Source organism: Boleophthalmus pectinirostris, unplaced genomic scaffold (assembly GCF_026225935.1).
Source record: "Boleophthalmus pectinirostris isolate CB_2022bp ecotype Guang Dong unplaced genomic scaffold, ASM2622593v1 HiC_scaffold_8, whole genome shotgun sequence".
NCBI classification, from domain to species: domain Eukaryota; kingdom Metazoa; phylum Chordata; class Actinopteri; order Gobiiformes; family Gobiidae; genus Boleophthalmus; species Boleophthalmus pectinirostris.
The window spans coordinates 32,184,951-32,197,404 of record NW_026571515.1 but is presented as its reverse complement, the minus strand read 5'-3'; the positions used below and the strand labels follow the sequence as shown (position 1 = coordinate 32,197,404).

Here is a 12,454-nt window from a genome sequence, read left to right as displayed (position 1 = left end):
AAATACTTTTTGGTTTTAACTTTTCTCTTAGCTCATCTCATGTAATTTTTTTCTGTTTGCAGAAGCCAGCTGGGGAGGCCACTTGAAGGACCAAGAGGCCAAGAGTGATTTTGAAGACGCAGAGAATAGAGACCAACTCCAGTGCTTTGTTCTTGCCAATGCCATTGAAAAGGGCTCTCTGCAGATTCCCTGTTCTATTTAGTTAGCGCATGTAGCCACAACTCTCAGGTGCGCAACGAGAGGGAACCACAAAGCCGGCAGAAGAAAGGCGGAGGATCAAGCGTGGGAGCCAGACTGCATAATTAGTATAACCAAGTTTGTGTCAAAGCAAGAGACCATGAGAGAAGACTTCTGAGACAGAAAACAGCAAGGCCACCCTTCCGGACATTTGTATGCACAAATCGCTGTGTGTAGTTCCATTTTCAAAGAAGTCTGGCTTTCTTTGGACCCCTATTTAGCTACTCACTATGACTTTCCGAGCGGACTTTGAGGGAGCTTGGACCAACAACAGAAATACCTACTTTAAGGTCTTACTACTGGCTTGTTGTTTTTCATTTACTTCTGGAGCCAAACCAAAAATGCCAGGCCACACTCACCTTAACTCCATCCGTATAGATGGGGACATATCTCTGGGTGGGCTGTTTCCGGTACATGCCAGAGGGAATGATGGGAAAGCTTGCGGAGAGCTCAAAAAGGAAAAGGGAATCCACAGATTAGAGGCTATGCTGTTTGCCTTGGATCGTATCAATAATGACAATGAGCTGCTTCCTAATATCACTTTGGGGGCACGGATCCTGGACACATGCTCGCGGGACACCCATGCACTGGAGCAGTCACTGACGTTTGTGCAAGCACTGATTGAGAAAGACTCCACAGATGTCAAGTGTCTCAGCGGCGGACCGCCAATCATCACCAAGCCAGAGAGAGTGGTGGGGGTGATCGGCGCATCGGCCAGCTCCGTGTCAATCATGGTGGCCAACATCCTGCGACTCTTCAAGGTCAGATACAGTTATTGTTTGACTTTTTCCTCTACAACTTTAAATCACTGCTTGAACAAATTTACTGTATGTTGAGGGGAAAACACAAATGCTACTAGTAATAACTTCATGTCACTGGCTGTTGATACAGGCACGCTCTAAATCTGATTTATTATCAAATTTTTAGTTATAAGATGACATGTATCATCTATATCATCTATAAACAGCTAAACATCTAATGTAGTGTTTCTGATCATGGTCACTATGAATATACTCACATCAGATGTTGTTGTTTGCAAGTCATTTAAATAACCAACCTTAAATGTCCAAAAATCTGATTATAATTATAACTAATGACTGTAATACTATTGCATACTGCATATAATCCTTCAGGTAACTCAGAAGTACAATTCTCCAACATCTCTAGACATTTTCAATACATCTTCTGTACTTTTAAATGCATATATGACAGTGCAATATCAGACTTTTTTGGGTTTTTCCGCGATAGTTAAGAAGACAGTTCCTTCTTGTTACGGTAAAACATATCCAAGCACTCTTCCAGACAAATTATGTTGCATTTTAGTAAGAAAATACATCCAAATTAATGTGAATAGGAGAAGAAACAAAAACAGACATAAAAAGCCACCACCAAGTGCATGTTAATTTACCTATTTAGTTTCCGCTTTCAGAGCACAGCCATTTTACTTTTTTGTTGTAAATTGTTTCAGTGAAAAAAAGTTTGTCACTCCTTTCTCTTAGCTCAAAGGTACTAAAACCCAGTGTTGTGCATCTTGTCAGACACTAATAAGGTTTATATATGCAAGACTGGGCTGCTGAGAATACTTCCAAAAACAGCATTGCTCAGTCTGTTTGTGATTTTCAGTGTCTCAATGTAAAGTTTACACTGTTTTGTCTAAAGTAATGTGAGAGGAGACTATATTCAATAGTGTGTATATATAGCACTGATTTTCACACATTCACTACATCAGTTTTGCCCAAATTGGATAAATATAATCAGAACTTATCAATATAAAAGGACTAAACTAGAGACTTGCATTAGATTAAATCAGCCAGGATTCAGCCAGGAAAGGACTAAACCCGGAATTTAAATGAGTCTAAATCAGAACTTAACAATGACTCAACAGATGACTCAACTAGGATTAAATTTCATACAAAAACTAGACTAAAATCAACCATATTCTAAACTGAAACCCAAGTAGGTGTTGTCACTTCAAAAAAAAAAAAAAAAAATCTAATCAAAATCACAAAATTAGGATGAGGTTAAGTAGCATATCATCAATGACATCCACACCTTACTTTGAGAACCATCGGTCTGCACTATAACATTTCTGAATGAGTAGACAACACCTATAAGAAACCTATTTCTGATTTGGGCCAGATTACTCTACATATGTCTCCAACATGACTGGTAGAGTGGCCCACATCACACGGCTGATAAATGTCATTATATCATACAGCGAACCAGAAAATACACTTGTCTGAGTTACTTTGAAAAACTTTAGAGTCTTTTTATAGCAGAGAGCAGCTGCCACACAAGCCTCATCTTCACACATTGATTTTATTCTTAGCACTGTGCCAGGTGACATATTGTATCTCACAGCAGACCTGTGTAATTACGGAGGAGTAGACCAAAGGAGGCCTCTGCGGTTAGCTCAGCCCGTACTGACAAGGAGATGTTCTGTAAGGCACATACCAATGTCCAGTTCATGGGTCAGGGAACAAGGCATCTGTTCACTTTGGGTCAATGCCAACTCTGGTCCACTTGGACTCTACAGCAGGGAATTGAAAATATAGGACAAATAAAAGTTGAGCTTGAACCGAAAGATATTGATGAGTTTCAGAAGACATCCATGTCCCATATTCCTTTTGTTTTTTAATGAAATATACCAGATATTTTTAATATGCACACTATGAGTTATGATTAGATGAATATAAAGCACACAAACAGATATTGCATATGATTTTATAATATCTTTTGGATATTTATGATGAAAATTAATCTCAGGATTTTGTCGTCACATATCATAGAATATTAAGTTAACGTAATGTTAAACAAATAAAAATCATACAAACTAAATTAAATATTTATTCAAGTTATAGACCTAGCTGGACCTAGCAGCTCATTGGGTCGTTCAACTGCTCATGTGCTAACCTCTTTACATTATTTTGGCTAATGCATCATCATGCATCATGCAACATGCCAAATTTCCATAATAACAATCTTTTTTAACAAAAAGTAAACTGCGTTCCTAAATATACTGCTGACTTTGCTTTACCTTGGATAAACGTAATATTGAGAAATCTCAATGGGTTTCTCGAAGTAGACAGAGCCAGGCTCCATGGGGAGGCTGTGCTCACAGGCAGCAGAGGAGGGTCTGTCCACTTAGTCTTGAGAGATGTCTTTACACAGCTATTGGCAGGCCAGTGTTTGGATACAGGCTGCCAGTGCACAGCTCTTGTGTGTTCCTCCTCCATGCCAGATCCTGCTGTGGGAACAAATTATTTAAATCTTTCGGTTTTGTTCTGATTCGAGGGAGTGACTCACAGCATCCAAGACTTTGTACCCCTGGGCAAAGGATGGGCTGAGTAAATGCCAACTATGATCCCTATAGCTCGATCCAACAAATTAATGCAATGTGCCGTTTCTGGATGGACACTGGTCTGAAATCTTCTAAAGCTAATAAAAATCATAAGAGAGTCTGTCTGACTTCTAGAGCTAATACAAGTGATATCTCACATATAAGCAGAAGGACATTTGAAAGAAGTAGTTTGGCTCAGTATTCTTAAGAACATTATGTTATACTTGTCATGCATGTCATGATTGGCCTCTAACATTGCAAAGTACATTCCTACAATATCCAGTCTGTCCTTGTGATAATTCACTGGCAGTGATGACAGGGCACAGAGAGCAGCCACCGTCTGAGCACGTTTTGCATATGACAATGCTGGTGCAGAATAACCATGAGCTCCTCTTTTGCTTTCTATTGAGATTTGAAGGAAAGGAAAGTGCACAAGAGCAGTTCTATGTGCATTATGCAAATGCATCCATTTCCGAAAGTGGTGAATTGCCATTGGAAAAACAGGCTGATTCAAAAGAGGCACTTTGTCCAAGGAGAGAAGCGTCCTCTGCACTGAAAAGTCTAGAGAACTTGGTCTGTGGTCTTTCTCAAGAACTACTGGTTCAGGGTTGAAGCAAATATCATCAGAAACCTAAAAAAAAAAACAAGGCTTTATGAAATAATTTCTTCACAGCTGTTTTCAAGTCAAGCAGAAAACAAAACACTGTCAACATCAGAGGGTTCTGAAAAGCTTAATCAACTTAGTGTCTGTTTAGTGTTTGACAGGCAGAGCATTTTAGTGAATCATAAACATTATGGTAATGTGATTGTATGAGGCGTGGAGCAGGCCCCAGGTGAAAAATATTCAAAATGTTTCACAAAGAATGAATGCAGACTTTTATTATACATTATTCACATTATACCTGTACTTGACCTGAGGTATCTTATGGAAATTACTTTGATACATTTTACTAAAAGAAGCGTTTGTTAAATAGTGTTGAATAAAATGCCATGCTGCTCTTTTAGCTCTTGGATAAAAACAGAGGAGTGAGGCTAAGCTTGTCCTTTGGCACAGCATGGCTCTGCAACACTCTCGTATCCATCAATAAAGTCAAAGTCATACACATACCCAACCTAAACACTACTCTTTAACTACTTTAAATGAACTGAAAAAAATGCGCCTAAGCTTATCTGCTGGCTAGACTCAGAGAATCACTGAAAGCCAATAACTGTTATTTTTTTATTCTAAACTAAAATATTTAACTTTTAAAATGTCAGTATATTTTTTCAACAATAGGCAAAGAAAACATCCAGTGGATGTAGTGATTACTAAAACACTGATTACACAAAAACCTCACAATTACACACAATTATTGGGCTTTCATGACCTGTTTACCAGATGGGCTTTTTAATTTTGGCACCGTCATTAAAATACATATCTCTCATAGTGCTATTTCACTGTGAACCAATTTAGCGCATTACATCAAGCTGCAATTTAAAACAAGTGTGTGACTTTATTTTCTGGCTAGTGTTATGTTGGGGCCTACAAAGGTTATAACAATATTATTTTATCCAGGGTTACATCTGCTTCATATATTTTTCATATTTATATGAGGGTTGAAAATACATACAGAATCACAGCAAAAGAAACTTAGACACTACTAAAGTATTTGGCATCTTAACGTGGCAAGACCAGTGTTTCTCTAATTGGCTTCCTAGTTGAATTTGTATGGCCCATGTTACTTTTTGGACTTAGCATGGCTGAAGGCAAAGTGTTAGCTCAGCACTTGAGAGCCGGCAGGATCCCATACCCAGGGCGTGTCATGAATATTTTACTATATCGTTATGTAATTTACACCCAGGGACAAGGGCTGAAAGCTCATCTAGCCTCTTCCCTTGCATCCATTCTTCGGCCTGTTTTCATCAACTGGCTTTTCACTAGCACGAAACAAAAAATGCAGTAGCTCTCGAGGTAATTAGCGGTGGGATACTCATGATACTCAAGTCAGACTGGTGGTTAATTAAAGCCTGGTGCTTTTGATTGCGTCTCCTGTGTGGCACAAATCAGTCATAAGGGCCTGTGCTTGTTTTTGAATGAATGTTATTGTAGGGACCAATATGTGCCTTTTTTCTCCATCAAAGGCCAAAAGTAACCCAAGCGCTAAAAATTTGAATGTGTTGTCACTGTCTTTTATACTCTCAATAAATGTCTGTCGGAATCAGTTCACATTATAGAATTTCAGTAATTTATATTATAGTGAGATTTTTTTTTGACTTTAGCTCATTTGTGGTCACAGTGAATACATGTGAACGGGTCAAGTTATGACAGAGACAGACATAAAATAAAAGGTTCAAAACCAATGACATAGGACCACTTTACCTCTGCAGTTTTGGTTGCTGCAGACAGACAATCCAGACGCTTGCACTGTTTCAGGTAGATGTCAACTTGCTGAGACAACCATAAGCTTCCCAACAAAGTATGAGAGAAGGGGGTGGGTGCGCTGTGGGCTGTAGCTTGGGCAACTTCCACAAGAGCAGCCTTCTAAATTGGGTACAAACCAGCATAGTCAGTCTGCAGGACAGAGGAGGAGAGAGGGAGAGAAAGAAACAGAAAGAAGAGAGAGAGAGAGAGAGAGAGAGAAAGTGTGTGTGTGTCGGTGTGTGTGTGGAGAAATAGGAGGGTTAAGATGGCTGTTGTGTTGTGTGTGGTGAAGCCCAGACCTCCCTCATTAGAGGCACAGGCCCCCAGGCGCCGCTGCCCCATCTCCCCCTTCAGCATTTCAGAGTGTAGAGAGTGAAGACAGGCTCTTATTGGATTACCCCAGCATCCTACAGTCAGCGTACACATACATAGAGCTTTAACCCAGCCTACTTAAGCCTTGCATCTGCTTTTTGCTCATACCGGAAACAGCCGCCTCCTCAGCCATAAAGGTAATTAGACTTGAGTGTAGGAAGAATGCAGATGAGGGGTCAAGAGATAAAAATGAATACTGTATGTTTGCACAGGATTTGTCATAGTTTTTGAGGACAGGCGTATAATGAGGACAGATAATGGGCATTCCCTGAGGTGATAAAATCAAGGGATGACAAGGCAGTTTTATGTAAGTCCAATAAGCTTTCGTTGCCCTGTAGGGGAATATTTTTAGAATCATGCAAACATTTTTTATCATGTGTAATTATCAAGATCAATTAAGATCAAGTCATAATGTAAACCGTTTCACAGCAATTTATATTTTGTTCATCTTATGGAATAGCTTAAATGCACCTTGATTTCATGTAGGTTTATCCCAAATCTATATTAGCTTTTTGATTATGGTTGGTTTTTATATTATTTCCAGCAAACACAACAACAAAGTATGCATATTGGACAAATCAGTGTATCAAAACTGTAATTCATGTACAATGCCAGTATAAATACACAGAGCACAGACAAGGTGATAGAGGGAATCCCCATAGTGCATTCCCTCTATCACCTTCAAGGACCTGCATCTCACAGCAAATCATAAAAGACCATCCTTTCTCCTTTGCACTTGAACCCTTTCATAAGTCCTTCTCCGCTCATCCAAGCTAAAACTATAGACTTGAAATCCTTTCATCTGGCCAGCCCTAGTGGCACAAACAAACATAGAAATCAGCTCAAAGCCAAAGCCTCAAAAACCCCTCACTGTGCAATTGTTCCTAGACTGTGTGGCTCTGTGCCGGTTTTATACGTACCCCTTAACTTAACTTTAACAACTGAGCAGGCCGAATCCTTGCAGCCATCTTTCTCCAATCCCTGATTTCAAATGCCCCCTTTGACTGTCTGTTCCAGCGACAGCTCCTCCTTTAGTTCAGGATTAGTTCCGTTTCGACTCCCACCCAAAGTCCTAGCACAGTCAATTCCCCATAGCGGTCATAAGTCAAGCCTCGGACCTTGTCTTTGATTTGTGTTGTCCTTTCTTGTATTGTTTGGTAATTGCTCTGCATGTCGAATCAAAGCAAAAAACTTTGCTGGTATAATCGGCAAGCACCAAAACAGCTCCCTAACATGGCAGCTCCCTACTGTGTCTTGAAACTTGTAATATTTGACATTTAATTAGCTCACACTTGCAGTTCTATGGAGGAAACTTCTGTCAGGTGGTGAAAAACGTGTCTTCATTTTTACATGAATAATGTGAGTCATGCTGAAATCAAGACAAGGAAATTCTAACTGGCTCAGGTGCAGGAGCTGTCACCTGCTTTCCGATGAGTTCCACAACACGCTTTTCTCACAAAAAAGAAATAAAACATCTACAGTGCAGCGCAAAAGGGTGCACACATAACACAGTTTCCTTGAAAGGAATGTGGGATTAAAGGCGCCAAGCTGTCTCACCTGCATAATCTCACCATCAACCCGACTATCCATCAGCAGCCTGCTATGCACCTTAAAATGCAATACCTCGACTTTAACAAAGACTTGAGGTAAAATAAAAGTAGAAAATGACAAGTCACTCAAACTAAGTAATCAATGGTGCCGCGACAGCTGTGTGTATCGATTTGTGCTAGCGAAAGTTTAATTATTTCTTACATGAGTGGTTCAAGTGATAGTGTCAGCATCAGGCAAGAGAATGAGGGATGGGCCTCCAGCTCAATTATGGCTTGATGGTAGCTTCTGTGTGCTTTGGGGGGCATAAATATGAAACACGTGAGCCAAAAGGAAAGGTCAATATCATAAAATTTTCATAGCCACGGTTAGCCTGCGCCGAGATCTTAAAGGGACTGTTGTGTCAGCCTCAGTGTCAGTACGTATCCTCAATGCACCCTCAGCAAGAGAAAGTTTGGATGCCTCCAGGCTAAGCAGCTTGGACAACATCCAGGCTCCCAAGCAACATGGAGCCTCCCTGAAGTCTATGCTGCAGTAGCACAGGGCCTTGAGTTGCAGTTAGTGGCAGTTGGAATTCTGCCAGGACAAAAATACCTTGAAGCAAATCATTTAATAAGTATAGTTGGGACTGTGAGGTTTAGGGAAAAGAAAGTAAAAAAAGTGAAAGAAAATATAAAACATGTATAACAGAAGTGGATGGTTTGAGCATAGCGACAAAAATAAATATCTTTATCACATCGAAGAGCAGGAAAACATGATGATTGCAAGATAATCAAATTAGTATATTAAATCTTGAATGGGGACCTACCCTATGTAAAATGTCTCATCTATGTTTATTTGAAGGGAAAGAATGATAATATTTGTAAAGCAAAAAATAGAGGATTAGCCATGACAACTGAGATGTGTGTAAACTGAATGACTCTCTCAACTCAGAGCAAAAAGACTCCTTAGTTTAAATCATGTGCATTCTATGATTAAAAACGTTTATACTTGCATAAAAATAAAAACAATAAGTGAATTATTATAGAAATAACACATAACACAAACACATACACGATACACATACACAAACACTATTACACTACACAATGTGAGAGGTGATAATTTGCGGAGATTTTTCTTCACTTGCAAGCTCTTGACTGCACATATCCACATCCTTTAAGTAGCGTTTAATCAGTGTGTCATGTGCAAACACACTTTATGATTACACATATAAGCTCCATGACTGTTTACTCAGCAGCCTCTGTGGGGATTTCTGCTGGCGTTGTGCATTTTTATTAATGAACTGAACTTTTTTTCTCTCTAAAATTAATGTTTGTAATTTACTTTTTTTTTATCTTTGAAATTAACAATGAAAGGATCTGTGAAAATGTCTGTGATGCAATTTTGAGATTGCTCATATTGTTACTCAATTTGTAAACCCTTGAAAAGGTAATGTTTTTCTCCAGATGGTGCCTTGCTCATAAATTTGTATGTATTACACTGTCCCTGGAGGGCTTCTGTTATTCAAGCCTAGAGTTTATGAAAAGAAAACACTGCACAACATCCCATTTTTCCTCCATTCTTTTTGCATGAGTTAATATCTCCAATCAATGCCCAATGAGGCTGAGCGCAAACATAGTGAACAAAAGCAGCAGCTAGTCATGCATGCTAACCAAATATTTGTACACACATCCACAACCGTAGCTGGCAGAACAGGATCAATTCTCATTTACAGGCTAATTATCGTCTCAAGAGATAGTACCACTCTGTAAAAACATGATAAATGTTAAATGTCAAGTGGCTAGCAGGATTTGTTAGCACCTCATCACCTCCGTACTTTAACAGATAATGATTGAACTAAATGAGAGACTAGAGACATGCAGGTGAAGCTTCAACAACCAATTCAGTTTTTTTCCTACTACTGAATTGTAAAGAGCCAAATTGAAATGTATTGAATGCGATTTTCACAAAAAAGATGTCTATAATGGATTGGGTTAGTATAACAGCCTTGGTGGCTTCATTCTACAATGTTAAGTATTGTAAAGACCTGGAATTACTTTATATCCACCAGGATGTACACAATTCTGACAGTGTTGGATGATTCATACTGTATTTTAGTGAAAGCTCTGCAAATGTATAAAAATATAGTGCTGTCGTCTCCTTCTGGTCATATTTGGTTATTATTACTTCAGCCGCACTCGTCCAACAGGAACAACATGATGAAAGACTAAATCCACTCTCAGGTCCCTAAGCACAAAGAGCTGCATGAGGTGGACTATGTAGTGCACACACTGTGTGTTCTTTAAGGAGTTGGTTATTTTTCCATTTGTAATGCAGGCATGAATGTAAAAATGTAGCTATCTATTCTCATCTTAAATCTAATGATAATGAGTTTAAGCGACCAAGCATGGTATAATTCCAAAGATATAATGAGTTAAAAGCATGTGAATATTTACTAAAAGGAGTAATACATACAATAAATTTGTGGTATTTGTGATATTTGTGATATGGGCAGACAGCACCACACCAGTGTATGTTTCATCAATAAATTACATTGTAGTAAAATGTGTTCCTAACTTTTGGTAGACAAACTCACACTACATAGATCATCAGTTACATCATAGATCTACATCAGTTGCTTTCATTTTACACCAAATTAAATAAATACTTAACAATGCTTACCAAGTAAGCTACCTTCTCATTAAAATTGGCTAAGCAGCTCAGTAACTGTGAAGACCTGAATCTAGACAAAATAATACTCAAACTAAGTATACACCCGATATAAACCTGTAAAAGGTTGCATTTATGTTAATGCGTTATTAAAGCACACGTGAAATGTATCTAATAACAATAGATAAAACTGTAAAATTGCAGAGGAGTACCACCAGAAGAAATCCATATACCGGCAGTTTGATAAACATGTGCCCGATATAATATATTTAAATCAGTCTGAACCTCACTTCACATGTCAAGTGTCATTGCACATACAAATATATATCACATTAAGTATGTTGTAAACATGACCCATGAGCCAGCCTCAAGTTACACAAATACACTGTGGCACGTACATGTCCATGTATGTCATGACGTGAAACACTCTACCTCTATATTAAGAACTGTTTATATTCTTGTGCTGTCAGTACATGTGCAGAGCCACCCTGAGGTCTAAGACAAGGGCACTGTAGTTTTTATGTAGCCAGTGGAGATGGGATTTCTCAATAAACTCCATAAATTGCGACTTGATCCAGCGTCTCTGCTCAGCTCCAGAGTCTCGGGCAGCAACGCTCATTTGTAGTAAATGAAATGTCAACAGAGTAGCACTTTAATCACATTAACAGTGTCACATTCCTTATTTTGTCATGCATGACTTTCTAAATGAGGCACAGGATTTACTACTTCACGTGCTCTATGGCGGCCCCTTTTGGTTCGACCCCTGATTTACTGTCCCAAGTACGTCAATGACACAGCAAAGTCAACATTGAGCAGAGGACGTAAAGCCTCGGGATCTCATTGACCTTTCTGAAGGCATGACCATTACTTAAAAGCTAAGCGCTATCGACATGGGCAAAGCATACAGTAGCTTACGGACATCCAAAGTCATCTAAAGGTGCTCGCGGCTATTAAGGCAGATTTAATGGTAGTTGGGTGGGAGCAAAATAAACCTATTAATTCTGTGTTTTCAAATTAGAAAACAAGCTGGTGTAACAAAAGCTTAAATGGAAACTAAATTGCTTATATATGCTGCCACGAAATTGGTGACAAAACAACATATTATTTAAATTCAAGTAATAAAAAGATTTTTGAGGATAATTGTGTCTGCAAATGAAAATATTACAGTGTCCAACAAATTAAGTAGCCAGGAGGGATTGCTTTAGATATTCAGATTTACTTATAAAGCAGGTAATTATGCCCAATGTGACAGCAAAACATGCATGAAAAAACAATTCAAATCAGAACCAGCCTTGAACAGTGTGGATTAACCTAGAGGAAACTTGGGAGTTGAATTAGATCTTTGCAGAGGAAAGGTCACTGCTGGATAAAGTAAATAACACGCTCTACCACAATTACCTAATTATGTTCTCAGCTTTGAAAGGCATTGTAAAAAATTAGCCACAATTAATGCTACTTATGAGGGAAAAATGAGGGAGATAAGAGCAGTAGTCGTGCGGTTTGCGTGTCTAGTCCAGAAGTGATTACCTGTGCAGACAGTGACACGGGTGGAGAAGCCATTACTATCGACTGGCTGAATACATTACCTGGGACTGTAGTGTTCTCACAGTTAATCAACTAGTCAGTGGTAATGGAGCAGACATGCACATCTTCACTGAATGTGCAGCCCAAGCACAAAGCACATCTTTGTTCTAAGGTCTAAAAGTGTTCCAAAGAAAGAGGCAGGTGGAGACAATAATGCAGTTTGAAGCAGGTTTTATCAGAAACAATGTATCTATTTAGATACTGTAGAAATCTTTTGAAACAAGCCGTGGGTCATTATCACAAGTCAAGCTTGCTGTAAAGAAAAAGCGTAGCAAAGATATTTTAAATACATTTCTATTAAAAAACAGTCTCTAAATAAA

The 12,454-nt window shown here is 38.8% G+C and overlaps 1 protein-coding gene across 1 annotated transcript in view; it reads left to right on the top strand.

The window, feature by feature from the left end:
* Nucleotides 1-563: 563 nt before the first annotated feature.
* grm4 (glutamate receptor, metabotropic 4) overlaps nucleotides 564-12,454 on the top strand; it is an 83,705-nt gene continuing 71,814 nt past the window's right edge. Inside the window, exon 1 of the mRNA XM_020929526.2 lies at nucleotides 564-998. Coding sequence (XP_020785185.2) covers nucleotides 579-998 — 420 coding nt within the window. The 5' untranslated portion in view covers nucleotides 564-578. The remainder of the gene's footprint in view (nucleotides 999-12,454) is intronic.